The 17,814-nt window shown below is 42.0% G+C and overlaps 2 protein-coding genes across 2 annotated transcripts in view; one reads left to right on the forward strand and one right to left on the reverse strand.

Annotated features, from left to right (window-relative positions):
* Positions 1-4,485, forward strand: part of LOC127173896 (uncharacterized) — a 35,174-nt gene extending 30,689 nt beyond the window's left edge. Inside the window, exons 37-41 of the mRNA XM_051123962.1 lie at positions 774-972; positions 2,179-2,204; positions 2,494-2,763; positions 2,882-3,027; positions 3,835-4,485. Of these exons, the coding sequence (XP_050979919.1) occupies positions 774-972; positions 2,179-2,204; positions 2,494-2,763; positions 2,882-3,027; positions 3,835-4,191 (998 nt within the window). The 3' untranslated portion in view covers positions 4,192-4,485. The remainder of the gene's footprint in view (positions 1-773; positions 973-2,178; positions 2,205-2,493; positions 2,764-2,881; positions 3,028-3,834) is intronic.
* Positions 4,486-5,926: 1,441 nt separating this feature from the next.
* Positions 5,927-15,680, reverse strand: LOC127173648 (integrin alpha-X). Its single transcript, XM_051123556.1, has 12 exons — positions 15,613-15,680; positions 13,537-13,678; positions 8,762-8,860; positions 8,605-8,684; positions 8,409-8,495; positions 7,795-7,873; positions 7,587-7,682; positions 7,418-7,498; positions 7,186-7,296; positions 6,985-7,098; positions 6,695-6,805; positions 5,927-6,589 (listed from the first exon to the last, which is right to left on the reverse strand). Exons 1-12 carry the CDS (start codon positions 15,630-15,632, stop codon positions 6,491-6,493), a joined length of 1,119 nt encoding a protein of 372 aa, XP_050979513.1. The 5' UTR covers positions 15,633-15,680; the 3' UTR covers positions 5,927-6,490.
* Between the last annotated feature and the right edge of the window lie 2,134 nt (positions 15,681-17,814).

Genomic DNA, 17,814 nt, shown 5'->3' on the forward strand with positions numbered 1-17,814 from the left:
TGGGAAGGTAAAGCAAATTTTATCCATCTTTAAAATGGCAGCATCAACAGGTTACAAAGTTTGTTGTAGCTATATGGGCGCTCAGTTTTTTTCTGTTGTAAAATACATTTGGCCAAACATCTCATTTTGAAATTAAATGCTACTGTATGCACAGGCTATTTAAGTGTATTGGCTATTGTATAGACTAGATGGCAAATGCTAGCCCTCTATCTCTCTCTCTTATAAAATATAAGCCTTTATAGACATAGTGTTTCTTGCGCAAAGAAATCGCTGTACCTATTCAAACAACAAGATCTTTATTTACCCTTGCAACTTCATTCCGTCAAGACAGAGGGGGTGGAGTTGTATGAGGTTTGACTGACAGTTTGAGCTGATCCAACAAGATTTAGTCACAAGCTCGTTTTAATTTCACTGGCTAAATATTTGTGAAACAGGCAGACAAATGTAAAGGGTGACCAACAGACATTGATTTATTGAAGAAGAAAAAAACACCACCACCAAAAAAAGGCCACTTGAGTGTAAGGGAAAAAAGGGCATGTGCTCTGCACAGGTTGAGCCCTACCTGTGCACGTGCCTACATCCAACATTTTTAAAATATTGACTTATCAGTAACTACACACATACACATACACACACATTTTAGACTTTCTGTATGTGAATATGGCTTTTCTTAGCCACTTGAAAACAACAGTACAAAGCTCTAAAAGTGTATGCGTCTGCAACAGTACTGCTTGAGAAGATCTTGAGGAACACTTTTGTTTCTTTTGCATTAGCTTCCTCAGATGATGTTTCTAGTGCTCTGATGTGTGGAATAACCCAAGTTACCACCAGCAGCGGGATAGTAGGAGGTCAGAATGGTTCAGCTGGACGCTGGCCCTGGCAGGCTAGTGTTCTTCGGTTAAGCAGACACATCTGTGGAGGTTCTCTCATCAACAAAGAGTGGGTGCTGTCTGCTGCCCACTGCTTTAATGGGTAAACTCAATTTCATTTGGAGTTTGACACCCCTGCCATGTACTGTAGATCAGAGGTCTTCAACCCTGCTCCTAAGGACCCACTCTCCTGCAAAGTTTATTTCCAACCTGCTTCAACACACCTGCTTGCAATTTTCAAGCAGTCTTGAGGAGTTTACTTAATTCGGCCACTTCAGATGGGTTCAGTTTGATTAGGGTTGTAGCTAAAGTCTTCAGGACAGTGGGTCCCTGGGAACAGGGTTGAAGACCTCAGCTGTAGACAGTATTACGTGCAAAAATAAAAGAGTGTGTGTTGAATTTCTTTCTGTGATAAATTTATTTAGGCCTGCCCATTAAACTGTGGCATTTAATGCCAGTATGAATATCAATATGATGTAATAGAAGAATAATGTACACATATATGAATTGCAACATTTTATTTTCCTGAAATAATTTTTTTTTTTTTTTTTATATTACTTATACGACTCTTGTGTTTAAAAGTGTAATTAAATAGGTCTTAATGAAAACTCATAAAGATAGATCTGGGGGGGTTGAATATAGAATCAAACAACACAAAGTGAAACGCGCACGTGATTGGACAGAAAGTGAGGCTTTGTTTGTCACTGGTCATGTGATTTCTACATTAACAACACAAGCCTCGAATCGAGTTTTCATCTGGCATGCCAACTTATTCTCAACACAAGCTACAATGCCTCGGTTCAAATGTCACATCACTCCTCGTTATTGTTTATTGCGTTTATTATTAGATTAAAAGATTGATTATCTCCTTTGTCGTACACTTCATTACAGCCACCTACCCATGACAACAAATGTTTTAAGTAGTTTCCAATTTTTTTGGAGGAATTGATTAACACTAAAAGCCTATTGTATCGTATTTGATACCCAAATTACTCTAAATTGTCAACATGATTAAAACTTTTCTTAAAGACCTGTTGTGGACAGTCTACTCTGTAAAAAGTTTTCACCAGTTTCAACTTAAAAATTTAAGTTCAGCAGCTGCCTTAAAATTTTTAAGTTAAGTCAATTTAAGTTGTTTTAACGTATGAGTTGAAATGATTTTTTTACAGTACTACAGTCCTTCTGTTCAGATATCTTTTTCTTCAAAAGTAATTAAGAAGTTCATGCTAGCTCTTTCTTTTCTTGCATTTGGAATATTTGTTATGTGCTTCAGTGGCTGTTTTGTGCAAAACAATTGTTCTCTTCTCAGCAAAGGGCAGTCGTGCTATTTCCGAAGTGTGCTTTGGGGCTCTGAATATAATTGATGTGGATTTTTTTTTTTCTCCTTGAGTTTAAGCTCCATTTTCTCACTATCCTACTGTATATAGGCCATAAAGACTAGTGTAGCAAATATGAAACATTTTAGATTTTTAAATATTTTATTTTAATCATCTGTTTTATTAAAAAAAAAAGAAAAAAAAACTGCTATTATATATTTAGCCTTTTAGTTTCTTACTATTAGTTTTTTTTTGTTTGTTTTTTTTTGTTTTTTCTTTTTTGGTATTTATTTATTTGTCTTCCTCAGGGATCCCCCCCTCTTTTTACACCGTGGTTTTGGGGCAACAGACCCAGGAAGGCTTCAACCCCAATGAAGTATTCAGATATGTGAGGTTAATCATCAAACATCCCAGTTACAACCATTTAACAAATGACAACAATATCGCCCTTCTCAGCTTGAGATCACCCGTCACCTTCAATGACTACATCAGACCTGTGTGTCTAGCAGCTCATAACAGTGTGTTCAACAGAGGCACAGACAGCTGGATCACTGGGTGGGGTGACAATGGTGAAGGAGGTAAAAAATCATTCTTATTTCACATTACAATCAGCATGAAACACCTTTTACAATACCATTCAAAACAGGATAGTCAGTGACTATGCAGAGTAAATAACATCTCGTGTTTTTCCTACAGTGGCTCTTCCATCCCCTAATGTTCTACAGGAAGTTTATGTTCCTATTATTGGTAACAGACAGTGCAACTGTCTCTATGGAGTTGGAAATATAACAGACAACATGATCTGTGCTGGTCTACTGGAAGGAGGCAAGGACTCATGTCAGGTACAAAAACGCTCTGTTTAGCTCAGACTTGTTTTTACAGGATAAAGATGAGTGCTTCAGATGAAGAATAAATTACTAGGTTTGACAAAATATGGGAGGTTAATGTCTAAACTTTGAAAAATATTCGCAAACTTTTTGAGGCACTTGGTAACAAGATATTTCTAAGTAACTTGTATTTGATAGTTCTTGATGGACAAAACATAACATCTATGCACCGTTATTATTTTCCTCACATTTCCAAATTGCCATGTCTGCACAATGGTTTGCTTTGAATAACATATTTGCAAATGTGTATATTTTATTATGATACAGTATAGTCAACATACACTACCATTCGAACATTTAGGGACGATATAAAATAAGTCTCTCATCTAGCAAAGCTAGATTTATTTGATTAAAAATACAGTAAAAACAGTAATATTGTAAAATATTATTGCAATTTGCAATAATTGTTTTCTATTTTACCATATTTTAAAATGTAAATTATTCCAAAACTGAATTTTCAGCATCATTACTCTAGTCTTTTTGCCACATGATCCCTCAGAGTATGCTGATTTGCTGCTCAAGAAACATTTCTTATTATGTTGAAACCATTTTTTTTTGCTTCATACTTTTCGTACTCTTTTCTTAGGATTCTTTGAATTGAAAGTTTAAAAGAACAGTTTTAATTTGAATCTTTTGTAACATTATAAAAACTATTACTTTTGATCAGTGTAGTGCATCCTTGCTGAATGGAAGTATTCATTTCCTGGGAAAAAAACAATTAACTTACTGACACCCATTTATTTTACTGATGTGTATTTTCAGGGGGATTCAGGAAGACCGATGGTGAGCAGACAGAGCTCTGTATGGGTTCAATCTGGTATTGTTAGCTTTGGGACTGACTGTGCCCGACCTGAACTTCCTGGTGTGTACACCAGAGTATCACGCTATCAGGAATGGATCAGCTCCTTTGTGTGCAGCGATCCTCCAGGTTTTGTGCAGTTTACCCCTGCTGGAGCCGATCCTGACTACAGTTATAGCTGTCCAGGACTTCCTCTTGTATCATTCTCATCCATAGATACAGAATCAAAAATTTCGTCTTTTGCAACATCTCCTCCACAATATTCTTTGCCATCTTATCTTCTGTTGCTTCTTCCAATACTTTCTTTATTTTATATGTAAAGATACACATTCAGTAAGAATTTTTAAATGCAGATAAAGGCATCCTTATTTCAAAAACATTTACATTTTATTGATTCCAAACTTTTAAATGATAGTGCATGTGCACTACCAATTGATTAGCAATTTTATTTTTTCACCTATGTTTAAATAGCTCTAAATAATAATTCATTTCATACTCTGCATCACATCAATTTTTATATACTGGAGAATGATAATTTATTATTTATCTTTTATTTCTAATGACTTTGTCAGCAGATATATAGTTTGTCAAATCATTTGTGAAGAAATGGATGCATAATTATTTTACTGACTTTATAATTTGTCATTTTTTTTCTATTTTATTTCCTGTTATGTTGATGTTTTGTATATCTTTACACCCTTTAATTTAAATATTATATAGTTTTGTAATACATTTTTTAATTATGTACATAAATGATATGTAATACACTATTTAAATATAACTACATCATAATTTTACTGTTGTGGTGGTGGTGGTTTTTAATGATGTCCTGACATGAAAACCATGGAATTCAGTTGAATGTCCTAATTTTTTCACATGACTGTATACTGAAGAATGATAACTTATTATTTACCTTTTATTTCCAATTACCTTGTCTACAGATAAATTGTTTGTTAAATCATTTGTGAAGAAACAGTTGCATTTTGTTTTACGAATCATTTTACTCACTATTCATATAGCAACACTTTTATTTCCTCTGTTTTTGTTTTGTATATCTTTATACCGTTTAATTCAGTTTAATAATAAATAAAAGGAATAAATAATAAATACTTTTGTAATACACTTTTTAAATGATATGTACAAACATATTAACTTATATGTATAAAGGATATGTAATACACTAAAAATATCATTACATCATAAATGCATTGTTGTGGTGATGTAATGCCTATAATTAGGGGTGTGACGAGACACTTATCCCACAAGACGAGATACGAGACTGGGTTCACTAGAACGACACGAGACGAGATTTTTAAACTTTTCTTAAGAAATCCTCACTGATGAAATATATAGGTATAATAGTCTTTTATTCAACTGAAAAAGACAAAATGCAAAAAAATGTAGGTGCATTTTGAACTTCATGAAATTAAAATTCCATTTTAATGAATTATATGCAGTAAAAACAACATTTAAACAAGAGCTTCACGATTCTGGATAAATTGAGAATCCCAGTTGTTTTTAATAAATTGGAGACCATGATTCTCTCACGATTCTGGAGAAAAAAGATGAGAAAACTAAACAAAATAACATAATTTACTAGTGGTTCTGACAAACTGTTCATTGCTTAAGTCTTTTAAAACAACAAACAAACAAACAAAAAAAAAACATTCAATGAAGGAGTCAGTGTCTCACATCATTAAGACTTGACTATTGAAATCTCCTGAATGAATGATTCAATGACATACTTTTTTTAAACAGGCAGTTTATGCCACCTCCTGGCGGAAGAGGATAAGCGTTACAATACATACAAGTGTTAAGATACTTTCGTATTTTAATCCTGCAGCTCTAATGTAATCACTGCTCAATGTTTTGCGAGGATGTCACGAGATCTCGCGAGATCTGGGCCACGAGATCTCGTCACATCCCTACTTATAATAGGTTTATAGACAATACATTATTTTAAATTCTGTGGCAAAAAAAACATTAATTCCACAAGTTGGCATAAGTTCCACAAGTCTAATTACATTTATCTGTTAGAACATGATTAGAACATGATTTCCTCATTAGTCCAATGCATGTTGTCTGTGTTTTGAGTGAATTCGCTGACATGCACTGCTTTCACTTCTCATATCAAATAGTTCTACTCACATTTCCTGGTGTTATCAGAATTAGATGTTCTAATAGTCGTTAAAAGTATGAAAAGTGCACCCTTAATATATGTTTTTTTTTTTACACTCAAACCAGTCAAGCACAAACTTAACCTGCAGATGATTATAAAGTTTTCATTGGTCATAAACTACTCTTTATTTTTGCTGTTTTGTTTGCTAAGTGCACTGAAATTACACAATGCAAACTTCCCTGTTTTAGTCATAACAGAACTTGAAGTGCCAGTGGTTGTAGTTGTTTCTCCTCCATTTAAATCATCAGTACTTTTAACTATGCAGCAGGTCCTTTTATTTAATTATGGCATTACAGAGTTTGTTAATGGAAAGCTTATGATTAATATACAAGCAGTATAACTTATTGATAAAGTTGGTTCTGGAAGGCAGTTTCACTTGCATGTAAAGCCACAATTGAATCTTTAAAACACCACTATTGTGGCTAATCTAAAGGGGTTGGTTATTTTTCTTTATTTGTCTGTTGTGTGATTGGCCCCTCTTCAGGGCTTTGTTCTGCATTCTCTAGCAGCTGCTTGTACTGGCTTTTGAAGAAACCAGCCTGAAAGAAAACAAAGCATATGCATTACAATACTGAAAAAAGAAACTCAAGATATGTAGACCGCTTTAAATTAAAGGTTTGAAACTGAACATCCAGTATACACACCTTATATAGGGCTGCTGTGATGAGAGCCAGTAGCAGCAGTCCTCCTATTACACCTCCAGCGATCTCTTTAGTCAGATTCACCTCCTCATACACCTCCACTTGAGTATTAATCTACTTACACACATACTGTACATTAATACATTACCTCTGACAATCCACCTTCCCATATAAATATAATATCAATATGGGTTACATTGTGGTTGTATAGGTATACATGAATTACATGTATACATGGAATTTTATTTAGATGTTATAACATTTCTGGCTAATTTGTAAAGAAAATGCAGTACCTGAACAGACGGTGCAGTTTGTTGAGAGTCAGAAGAAAAGAAAACATATTTGCTCTTGTCATAATCCAGAGATGCTGAACTGACCAGCTGAAAAACAGCAGCTCTGAGTCCAGTCTAAGAGAGACAGATCAAGAAATGAGGCCAAAAAATATGAATATATGGTCTGTTTTGTGAAATGAATTTGCTTTAAAAGTCACAAACCTGCTCAATCCATCCAGAGCTCACATTGCCAGTTATATTATAAAATTTCCTTTCATTCTTTGTGAGAGTGTCGTCACAGCTGAATTCGGCACACGCCGCCACAGAGCAGTTCTGACACACATACACATCCAGAGAGACGGAGCAATAGGTTCAATGTGCATAGAAGATAAAACATTATATTTTATTTATATTGTTAATGTTAAATCAGGGAATGAAAATAAAAATCACTCACCACCATACGATCCCTTTTAATTACTTCGACAAAATTAGTTATGGCAGGCCGCAAATCCCTCTGTTTCACACAGCCTGGAATCTAAGAACACATATACTAGTGTGTGGTTGTTTTTATTTTGATGACTGTAAATCAATATGGGCTTTTTTTTTAACACAATAATGCTTACCTGTATGTTTTTATTAGTCCAGATTGATTTATCTCCCAACACCACTGGTACTCTGATGAAAACTTTGAAACTTAGCTCTCTAAAGTCATTTTCAACCTGAAAGAGACCATATTGCCATGAAGAGACATTGAACTCTAATTTTGGATGAGATAATGTTTAATCAATTAAATTTTGTGTTCATGAAAGTGTGTGAATTTAATTTCAGTACCTTTAGTATCTGTTTGACTGGTTTATCAGTTTCATTTTTCTGTGCAGTAAAATTAATGTGGAGGGTTGAATCTTCATGTCTTATTTAAAATAAAAGGGAAAATGTGTCAGACAGTTATTTAACATTTTGTGTGTACTGGTCAAAAGTTTGGAATCCTTAAGTTTCTCTTTTTCTCTCTCTTTTTTTTGAAAACACCTTTCTTAAGGCTGCATTTATTTGGTAAACCATGCAATAAAATAGAAATAGTATGAAACATATTATGAAGATCACAGAACTGCAAGTTATTTCTGTAAATGCATCTTTAAAATAATTGTTCAAAAATGCAAAAATAAATTTTGGATTTATTTACATTAATTCACAAGTTGTCCAATGAGATTTATTAGTTTAAAGAATATTTAGCTTGGCCAATTATCTTATTAACTACTGTATAACATAATATTTATTTTTAAGTTTCATGTCAAACAAAATATAACCATCTAAATTAAACATTAAATTTCAATTGGTTTTGCTTTAGAATCACAGATTTAACTTTCAACATCAAGTGGAAACGTAACATCCTTTGCAAAATCTGGGCACTGAAACAAATTTAGCTGAGAAAAGACCAGAGCACTAACCTTATTAAGGCAATATAGATGGCATATTTTACACCAATGCTTTTCTCTCTGAAAAATTCACTGGTATGAGAGTGTTGATCATTCCCACTGTAAGTAATGGAGGGTTTTGTTTAGTAGTAGTATTTCCACTGATCAGTTTCTCATATGTAAACAGCTACTCAACAGCTCATGGTTGAACGATGTAGATAGGTCATACCTGTTGATTCTAGCAGTAAATGTGACTTTTTGATCAAAGGTGCTTTCTTTGTTAATGCTGTATGTAATATGAAACACAGCCTAGAAGTGGATGCAGAGAAAATGAGGAGTCTTAAAAAAGAAGAAAAGGCACAGGGCAGTTTTAAAAGTGACCTCACCTTAGAGTTTCCCTTGAGGATGGGTTTGCTGATGTGGCAGGTGGTCTCTCCAAATAAACCTTTTTGCTCACTGTCAAGAGACACACACTCCACTCTACCCTGCTCGAACAGAAAATTATGCATAAACATTCATTCAGTAACAATAATTGTCATTTTGCTATTGTCAATTAATTAATTATAATAATATACTATACTATATAATATAATGACAACTGAGAGAATAACTCCACATCAAAACTATAATGACACAAAAGAACAATATCTTTGGAATCAGTGTCAGAATGATTTTTTTTCTCCAGCTGCTAAATCCACTCGATTTTAAAGATCAGCAGACAACAAAACTACAGTGCACACTTACAGTATAATAAATAGAACATCGTTGTAAAATGATGTGGACATAAAAATAGTTCCCCTTCAGGAACTCGAGCTGCATCCGAAAACGCTAGGGGAACGCCTTTGGCGGAACCACGCTCTGAACACATGTGTAATCTGGCCAATCGAAAGGCGGAACATCACGGGTGGGTGACGTCATCGACCAGGAAGCATAAAAGCACGTGCGACGGAGCCGGCGTCAGCTTCTGTCTTTCAGCGGAGCGCTCTATATTTGTCTGTTCAACCTGCTTTTTAGTGCAAGTTAGCACAACTTTTTTTTGAGGGTGATGTCTGGTAAAGAAGTAGCAAAAAAAGAGTGGTCAAAGCGGATCACGTTACAAGCTGTGTGTTCCTCCCTGCAAACGCTACATTACTAGCGGGGATACACACAGCATATGCGTGGTCTGCTTGGGAGCGGAGCACGCTGCGTCAGCCCTCGATGGGGCTGACTGCCCGCATTGTGAGCTCCTTCCTTTGCGCACGCTCCGCTCCCGGAAGGCTCTCTCTGAGGAGGGAGCCTTAACCAGCGTTCCCCAGGGTGCTGCTCCCACTTCCGCCGAGGCGGAGCGGGTGCTACACTCTTGGGGTTCGCAAATGGATCTGTTGGAGGGAATGGAGACGGGTGACCCCCTATCTCCTTCCTTACTCGGCAGATCCGTTGCCCGTTCCAAGGGTTCGGAAGCCCGCACTGCGGCTGCTTCCTCCCAAGGGACGGGCATGGGAACGTGGCGGGGCTCGATGAGCGAGCCTACAAGGCGATGCCCCGGGTGGAACAGACGTTGGCCAGCTATCTGTCCCCTGGCGCGGCATCGTCCTTGAAGGCTCCTACCTTACCCTCCAAGCCGCTTCGCACTACATCAGCGCTGGTGGGTAAGAGGTACACGGCAGCAGGTCAGGCTGGAGCATGTCTTCACACCATGTCTGTGCTCCAGGCATATCAAGCCAACCTGCTGAAAGGGCTAGCAGAGGGCGAGAAAGTAGATCTGGAAGAACTCCGCAGGACCGCTGATTTAGCTTTCCGCGCCACCAAAGAGACCGCCCGGGCAGTAGGGCGGTCTATGGCAGCCATGGTGGCGGCGGAGAGACACTTGTGGTTGACCCTGTCTGATATGAAAGAAAAGGACAGGGTCTTCCTTCTGGACGCCCCGCTTGAGCCTTCTGGCCTGTTTGGCGACGCAGTAGACTCTGTCGTCAGCAGGTACCAAGAGGCTCGCAAGCAGGTGGCAGCGTTCCAGCGGTTCCTGCCTCGCCACTCTCTAGCTTCTGCGGCTGCTCACGCCCAGCAACAACCGTGTATCAGCTCCTCGTACCGTGAGGTACAAAAATTGAGTGTCGCTACTCGGTGCCCTCGGGAGGTCAGTCTGCCACCCCTGCCAGAGTTACAGGGCGCAGCAGCCTCCGGCGAGCGCTTGTCCCGGATCTCTCCGCCCGAGGACGTAGCGGAACCGGGGCACTCGTCACCCCCTCAGGGGTCTCTAAAACAGTTAGTTCGGCAGTCTCCTGCCGGTTCGCCATTACAGGTCTCCGAGCTAGCAGTTCAGTCAACACCAGAGGCCAGCCTCGAGCGGCTGGTCCCCTTAGTTGACTATTTAGCAGCGTGGAAGCTACTGCCAAATGTGTCTGCATGGGTCCTGCGCACTGTAGAAAAAGGTTACTCCATTCAGTTTGGCGCCCCGCCGCCGCCCTTCGACGGGGTCTTTCCCACTCTGGTGGGCCCCGAGCAGGCTCTGGTCATGGAACAAGAAGTAGAGACCCTTCTGAGGAAGGAGGCCATCGAGGTGGTCCCTCCACACGACAGGGAGTCCGGGTTCTACAGCCGCTACTTCATAGTTCCAAAAAAGGATGGAGGGCTGCGTCCCATTATAGATCTTCGTCGTCTCAATCGCTCAGTAATGAGGTTGAAGTTCAAGATGCTTACTGTCAAGCAAGCAGTGTCACAAATCAGGTCCGAGGACTGGTTTGTGACGATAGATCTGAAAGACGCTTACTTCCATGTCTCCATCCTTCCTCAGCACCGGAAGTTCCTGAGGTTCGCTTTCAGGGGCGAAGCTTACCAGTATCGGGTTCTTCCCTTCGGCCTAGCACTCTCACCCCGTACGTTTACGAAGTGTGTGGATGCTGCCCTGGTCCCTCTTTGTCTCCAGGGCATTCGCATACTAAACTACATCGACGACTGGCTGATCCTAGCAGAGTCAGAGAGTTTAGCGGCTCGACATCGAGATGTCGTTCTCACGCACATGAAAACATTGGGGTTAAGACTAAACGCCAAGAAGAGTGTCCTTTCTCCACTTCAGAGAACCACTTATCTAGGCGTGGCGTGGGATTCGACCACGATGCAGGCATGTTTGTCCCCTGCTCGGATCGAGTCGATCCTCACTGCAGTCACGAAAGTCAAAGAAGGCCGGTCACTCACTGTGAAACAGTTTCAACAACTGCTGGGTCTGATGGCAGCTGTGTCCAACGTGATACCTTTTGGCCTGCTGTACATGAGACCCCTACAGTGGTGGCTCAAAACCAAGGGGTTCTCCCCGAGGGGAAACCCGCTTCGCATGATCATGGTCACGCGGAGGTGCCTACGTGCCTTAGACATGTGGAGGAAACCTTGGTTCCTAAATCAGGGCCCGGTGCTGGGAGCTCCTTGTCGCCGCGTCACGCTAGCGACAGATGCATCCCTCACCGGCTAGGGGGTGGTCATGAGTGGTCGTCCCGCCCAAGGTCTGTGGAGTGGTCGCCATCTCAGCTGGCACATCAACTGCCTCAAGATGCTGGCTGTATTTCGAGCTCTGAAGTACTTTCTCCCAGGGGTCAGTTTACTGTTAGTAGCCCCGTACTGGCCGGGCCGAGTATGGTTCTCGGACCTGATTTCTCTCCTCGACGGCTCTCCATGGGAGATTCCCATCAGGAGGGATCTCCTCTCACAGGCGGGGGGTACCATCCTGCACCCCCGCCCGGAGCTGTGGAAGCTGTGGGTGTGGCCCCTGAGGGGGCACAGCTCATAGCTTCTGGTCTCTCAACCGAGGTTGTTGAGACCATCCTCCAGTCCAGAGCTCCCTCTACGAGGGAACTGTATGCCCTGAAGTGGAAGCTTTTCACTTCATGGTGTGGAGAACGCCTGCAAGACCCAGTTAACTGCCCAGTTGGTACAGTACTGGAGTTCTTGCAGGCCCGCTTCTCCACAGGGTTATCCCACTCCACCCTGAAGGTCTACGTGGCGGCGATCTCGGCCTACCACGCCCCTCTTGGTGGTATGTCAGTGGGTAAAGACCCCTTTGGTGGTACGTTTCCTCCGCGGTTTGCTGAGGCTGAGGCCTCCGGTACGACCTCATGTCCCTACGTGGGACCTGGCTGTGGTGCTTGAGGCCCTCTGTAGGAGATTTCGGTTCAGTTTCTCACCATTAAAACTGCGCTGTTGCTAGCCTTAACCTCCCTCAAGCGGGTTGGGGACCTGCAGGCCCTTTCGGTAGCCCCTTTTCATTTAGAGTTTGCTCCTGGCATGTCCAAAGCCTTTCTTTACTCCAGAGCAGGGTATGTCCCTAAGGTCCCTACCACTACAGCCGGTTGTGCTCCAGGCTTTCTGTCCTCCTCCCTTTCGGGAGCCTGACCAGCAGAAGCATAATTGTATGTGTCCAGTATGTGCATTAGATGCCTATGTCCACAGAGCTGCCCTGTGGCGTAAGTCAGACCAGCTGTTTGTGTGTTATGGTCCCCCTAAGAAGGGTCATCCTGCTACGAAGCAGACCCTAAGCAGATGGATTGTGGATGCCATTTCTACAGCTTATGAGTCCTCTGACCTCCCCTCGCCGCTGGGGGTCAAGGCCCACTCTACCCGTGCTATGGCTGCCTCCAAAGCCCTTATGTTAGGTGTTCCAATTCAGGACATCTGTAATGCTGCGGGATGGTCCACGCCCCTCACCTTTGTTAGGTTTTACAACCTAGATGTCCGAGCCACTCCTGGCTCTTCTGTCTTTTTGCCCTAGCCTCTTCACTAGGCAGGGACTTGGAAATCTGGTGGTGTGGGCATCTCGTTCCCCTAGCGTTTTCGGACGCAGCTTGAGTTCCTGAAGGGGAACGTCCCAGGTTACGTATGTAACTCTGGTTCCCCGAGGGAATGAGAGGCAGCGTCTCGATCCATCCTTCCGGCATCCCTACCGAGCGCTCGCTTCATTCTCCGAAGCTGACGCCGGCTCCGTCGCACGTGCTTTTATGCTTCCTGGTCGATGACGTCACCTGCCCGTGACGTTCTGCCTTTCGATTGGCCAGATTACACATGTGTTCAGAGCGTGGTTCCGCCAAAGGCGTTCCCCCTAGCGTTTTCGGACGCAGCGTCTCGTTCCCTCGGGGAACCAGGATTACATACGTAACCTGGGACGTTATTTTCTTTGTTAAAATCATATAAGTTTTACCTGTTTAGATATGATTCTCCTGTAGGAAAGTCCAAAGGGGTAGCTGAGGGTGAAGAATGTGTTGTATGAGTTTTCTCCCCTGTTCTCTACAAACACTGTCATGTTGATTTCCTGCATGATGCCAACCTCTATATTTGTAGATCTGGATCACAGAAACAAAAGAGAAAAAAAAATTCACTTGAAAGCTTTCACAAGGTTGATTCACGGCATATTGGCAGCACTGAACATAAACAATGCCACTGAACCAAAAAGAACTCAAAAAGAACAAATTTTGCTGATTATTGCTGATGAAAATTTGGGCTGCACTTATCGGTTGGACCTGGGAAAACGTTTGGAGAACTATAGACTGCCAAAAGTTATAGCTAAACAATAAGAAGAGTGCAAAAAACTGTCTGAGGTACAAAAGGTTTTGTGGTTGGCCCACATGAACCAAGATTTCCAAGGCAAGAATCTTGACAACATTAGTGTCTGTTCTTATCATTTCTGGTCAGGTAGGTGAAGTATTAGGCTAATATCTTAATTAATACTGCTTGTACATATCTTTACCACCTATTAACTTTAGGTAATAAGCCTTTCTCTATATGATTTAGCAACTTCCACGCATTTTTTTCCCATGGTATAGGCACCATAAATTAGCAGAACAACATATTTAGCAGTACATTAACTGTGCAATCAAGGCTGTTGTTTACATTTGAGTATTTCCAATATGGTCACGTATCTGGGTAACTGACCAAACCGTGACGCAAGTGCAAACCCTCTATTAGAGCACACCTGTTTTATACTGTGTTTGTTTCACTGTGTATTTAAGACCTTCAGTTCTCTCTGTTCATAGTCTGGTGTATAGAGCACACTGTTATGTTGCTTCTTACCCTGGAATGTTGCCTTTGGTTTTGTACAAGTAATGTTATTATTTGCAGATTTATTTGTGTTGTTCTTTAATACACTGACCAAAATTATAAATGCAACACTTTTGTTTTTGCCCCCATTTTTCATGAGCTGAACTCAAAGATCTAAGACTTTTTCTATGTACACAAATATTTTCTCAAATATTGTTCACTCGGCATAATCCATCCACCTAACAGGTGTGGCATATCAAGATGCTGATTTAGATGGCATGATTATTACACAGGTGTGCCTTAGGCTGGCCAAAATAACAGGCCACTCTAAAATTACCACCAGAGCTGTTGCCCGTGAATTGAATGTTAATTTCTCTACCATAAGTCGTCTCCAAAGGCGTTTCAGAGAATTTGGCAGTACATCCAACCGGCCTCACAACCGCAGACCACGTGTAACCACACCAGCCCAGGACCTCCACATCCAGCATCTTCACCTCCAAGATCGTCTGAGACCAGCCACCCGGACAGCTGCTGCAACAATCGTGATGAGATCCTGAGGCCCATTGTTGTGCCATTCACCTCATGTTGTAGCATGATAATGCACAGCCCCATGTTGCAAGGATCTGTACACAATTCCTGGAAGCTGAAAACCTCCCAGTTCTTGCATAGCCAGCATACTCACCGGACATGTCACCCATTGAGCATGTTTGGGATGCTCTGGATCGGCATATACAACAGCGTGTTCCAGTTCCTGCCAATATCCAGCAACTTCGCACAGCCATTGAAGAGGAGTGGACCAACATTCCACAGGCCACAATAAAAACCTGATCAACTTTATGCGAAGGAGATGTGTTGCACTACGTGAGGCAAATGGTGGTCACACCCGATACTGACTGGTTTTTGGACTCCCCCCCGCCCAATACAGTAAAACTGCACATTTTAGAGTGGCCTTTTATTGTGGCCAGCCTAAGGCACACCTGTGAAATAATCATGCTGTCTAATCAGCATCTTGATATGTCACACCTGTGAGGTGGATGGATTATCTCGGCAAAGGAGAAGTGCTCATTAATACAGATTTAGACAGATTTGTGAACAATATTTGAGAGAAATAGGCCTTTTGTGCACATAGAAAAAGTCTTTGAGTTCAGCATATGAAAAATGGGGGCAAAAACAAAAGCGTTGCATTTATAATTTTGGTCAGTGTATAATACAAAATAACTAAATGTAAATATTTGCTCACCCAGAGAAATTGAAATCCATCCTGAGATCATCAATGCAAATGTCATCACGTCCACAATTTATCTCAAAGTCCAGCTGTGGAATGAAGATATTAAGATATTTAGATATACATTATGGGGGGAAAAAAAAGATAATAATAAATAAATAAATAAAATCATAAAAAAAATCTCAAATTACACTGGGTATATAGTAGTTAATGTGTTTAGACCATTGGTCTCAAACTCAATTCCTGGAGGGCCACAGCACAGTTTTACTCCAATCCTAATGAAACACACCTGATCCAACTAATCAAGGTCTTCAGGATTACTAGAAACTATTAAGCAGATGTGAGTTGGAGCTGGTTGGAGCTAAACTCTGCAGAGCTGCGGCCCTCCAGGAACTGAGTTTGAGACCACTAGTTTAGACATACAGTGCTGCTTGAAAGTTTGTGAACCCTTTATAATTTTCTATATTTCTGCATAAACATGACCTAAAACATCATCAGATTTTCACACAAGTCCTGAAAGTAGAGAGGAATATATTTAAATATTTTATTTGTCACTTATTTATTGAATGTTATATATTTGTGCATTGCAAAAATATGTGAATCTCTAGGATTAGCTGTTAATTTGTGTCACGAATCTGGTCGGTGTCCCACGGTCCGCTCACCACCAGATGTCACTCTCACCCTATCTCACACGGACTGTTGCACTACACCCCGGACTACATTCCCCATCAGCCATTGTACTTCACCCGCGACCAATCAGCGGCGCTATAAAAGCCCCGGTCTTTCCCCTTGCAAACCACGGAGTATTGTGAGTTGTTGTTGATTTTCCAGTGTTAGCTTCCCTAGTTTCCCTTGTTCCCGTGTTTTGCTCTCTCGCCTGGTCATCTCGGTAATGGCGACCGCGCGTCCCACCCGCAGGTTGGCGGTCACGCCGGAGCACGATCCCACAAACACGTTTGCCGCCTGGATCGCTCGTGAAATGGCGGCCGTGCAGGAGCGCGCTCAAGCAATGGCGACGGCTGCGGAGAGCGCTCATCTAATCGCGGCGACTGCTGTGCCCGTTCACAAGATGGTGGCCGCGTTGGAGCGCGTTCATGATACAGCAGCGACAACAGAGCCCGTGCACAAAATGGCGGCGACTGCGGTGCCCATTTGCAAGATGGCGGCGACGGCGGAGCCCGTTCACAAGATGGCGGCGAAAACAGAGCTCCGTCACGTCACAGCTGCCATATCAGAACCATATAAAGTTGCAGGGGCATTTCCTGAGTCAAGTCAAGTTTCCAAGTCAAGCCAAGTTGCAGCTGTGTTTCCTGAGTCAAGTCAAGTTTCCAAGTCAAGCCAAGTTGCAGCTGTGTTTCCTGAGTCAAGTCAAGTTTCCAAGTCAAGTCAAGTTGCAGCGTTGTTTCCTGCGTCAAGTCAAGTTTCCAAGTCAAGTCAAGTTGCAGCTGTGTTTCCTGAGTCAAGTCAAGTTTCTGAGTCAAGCAAGATTACAGCTGCTGTTCCGGTGTCAAGCTGGAGCTGTGTTTCCTGCATCAAGTCAAGTCAGAGTTGCTCTTCCTAAGGCAAGTCAAGTTAAAGCTGTGTTTCCAGTGTCAGGTCAAGCTACTACTGTGGTTCCTGTGTCAAGTCAAATTACAGCTGTCGCTTCTGTCTCAAGTCAAGTTACAGCCATCATTCCCGAGTCAAGCACTGTCAAGATGGCTGCCACGCCAGCGCCACTGCACAAGATGGCTGCCACGCCAGAGCCACTGCACAAGATGGCTGCCACGCCAGAGCCACTGCACAAGATGGCTGCCACGCCAGAGCCACTGCACAAGATGGCTGCCACGCCAAAGCCTCAGCCTGCTAAAGCCCCGTCAGCCAAGCCAGTGCCAGCTAACGCCACGTCAGCCAAGCCACTGCCGGCTCAGGCCATCTCAGTCAAGCCACAGCCTGTTCACGTCATGTTTTCTGCTCCTGAGTCGGCACCCATCATGGCCACCCTTCCTGAAGTGGTCCCTGAGTCAAACAAGGTCACAGCCGTGGTCCCTGAGTCAAGTCATGTTCCGCCTGGCGGCCCAGAGCTTCGCTATGTCTCGTCTGACTTCCCAAGATCACGGCCTATCATGATGGCCCACGTGCTGGATTCACCCCTCATGGCTGTATGGGCAGCTAAAATGGCGCTCCTTCACGTCACGGCTGCTACCCCAGGGTCAAGTCAAGCTCCAGGGTCAAGTC

The sequence above is a fragment of the Labeo rohita genome, chromosome 12, assembly GCF_022985175.1.
Source record: "Labeo rohita strain BAU-BD-2019 chromosome 12, IGBB_LRoh.1.0, whole genome shotgun sequence".
Lineage (NCBI taxonomy): Eukaryota > Metazoa > Chordata > Actinopteri > Cypriniformes > Cyprinidae > Labeo > Labeo rohita.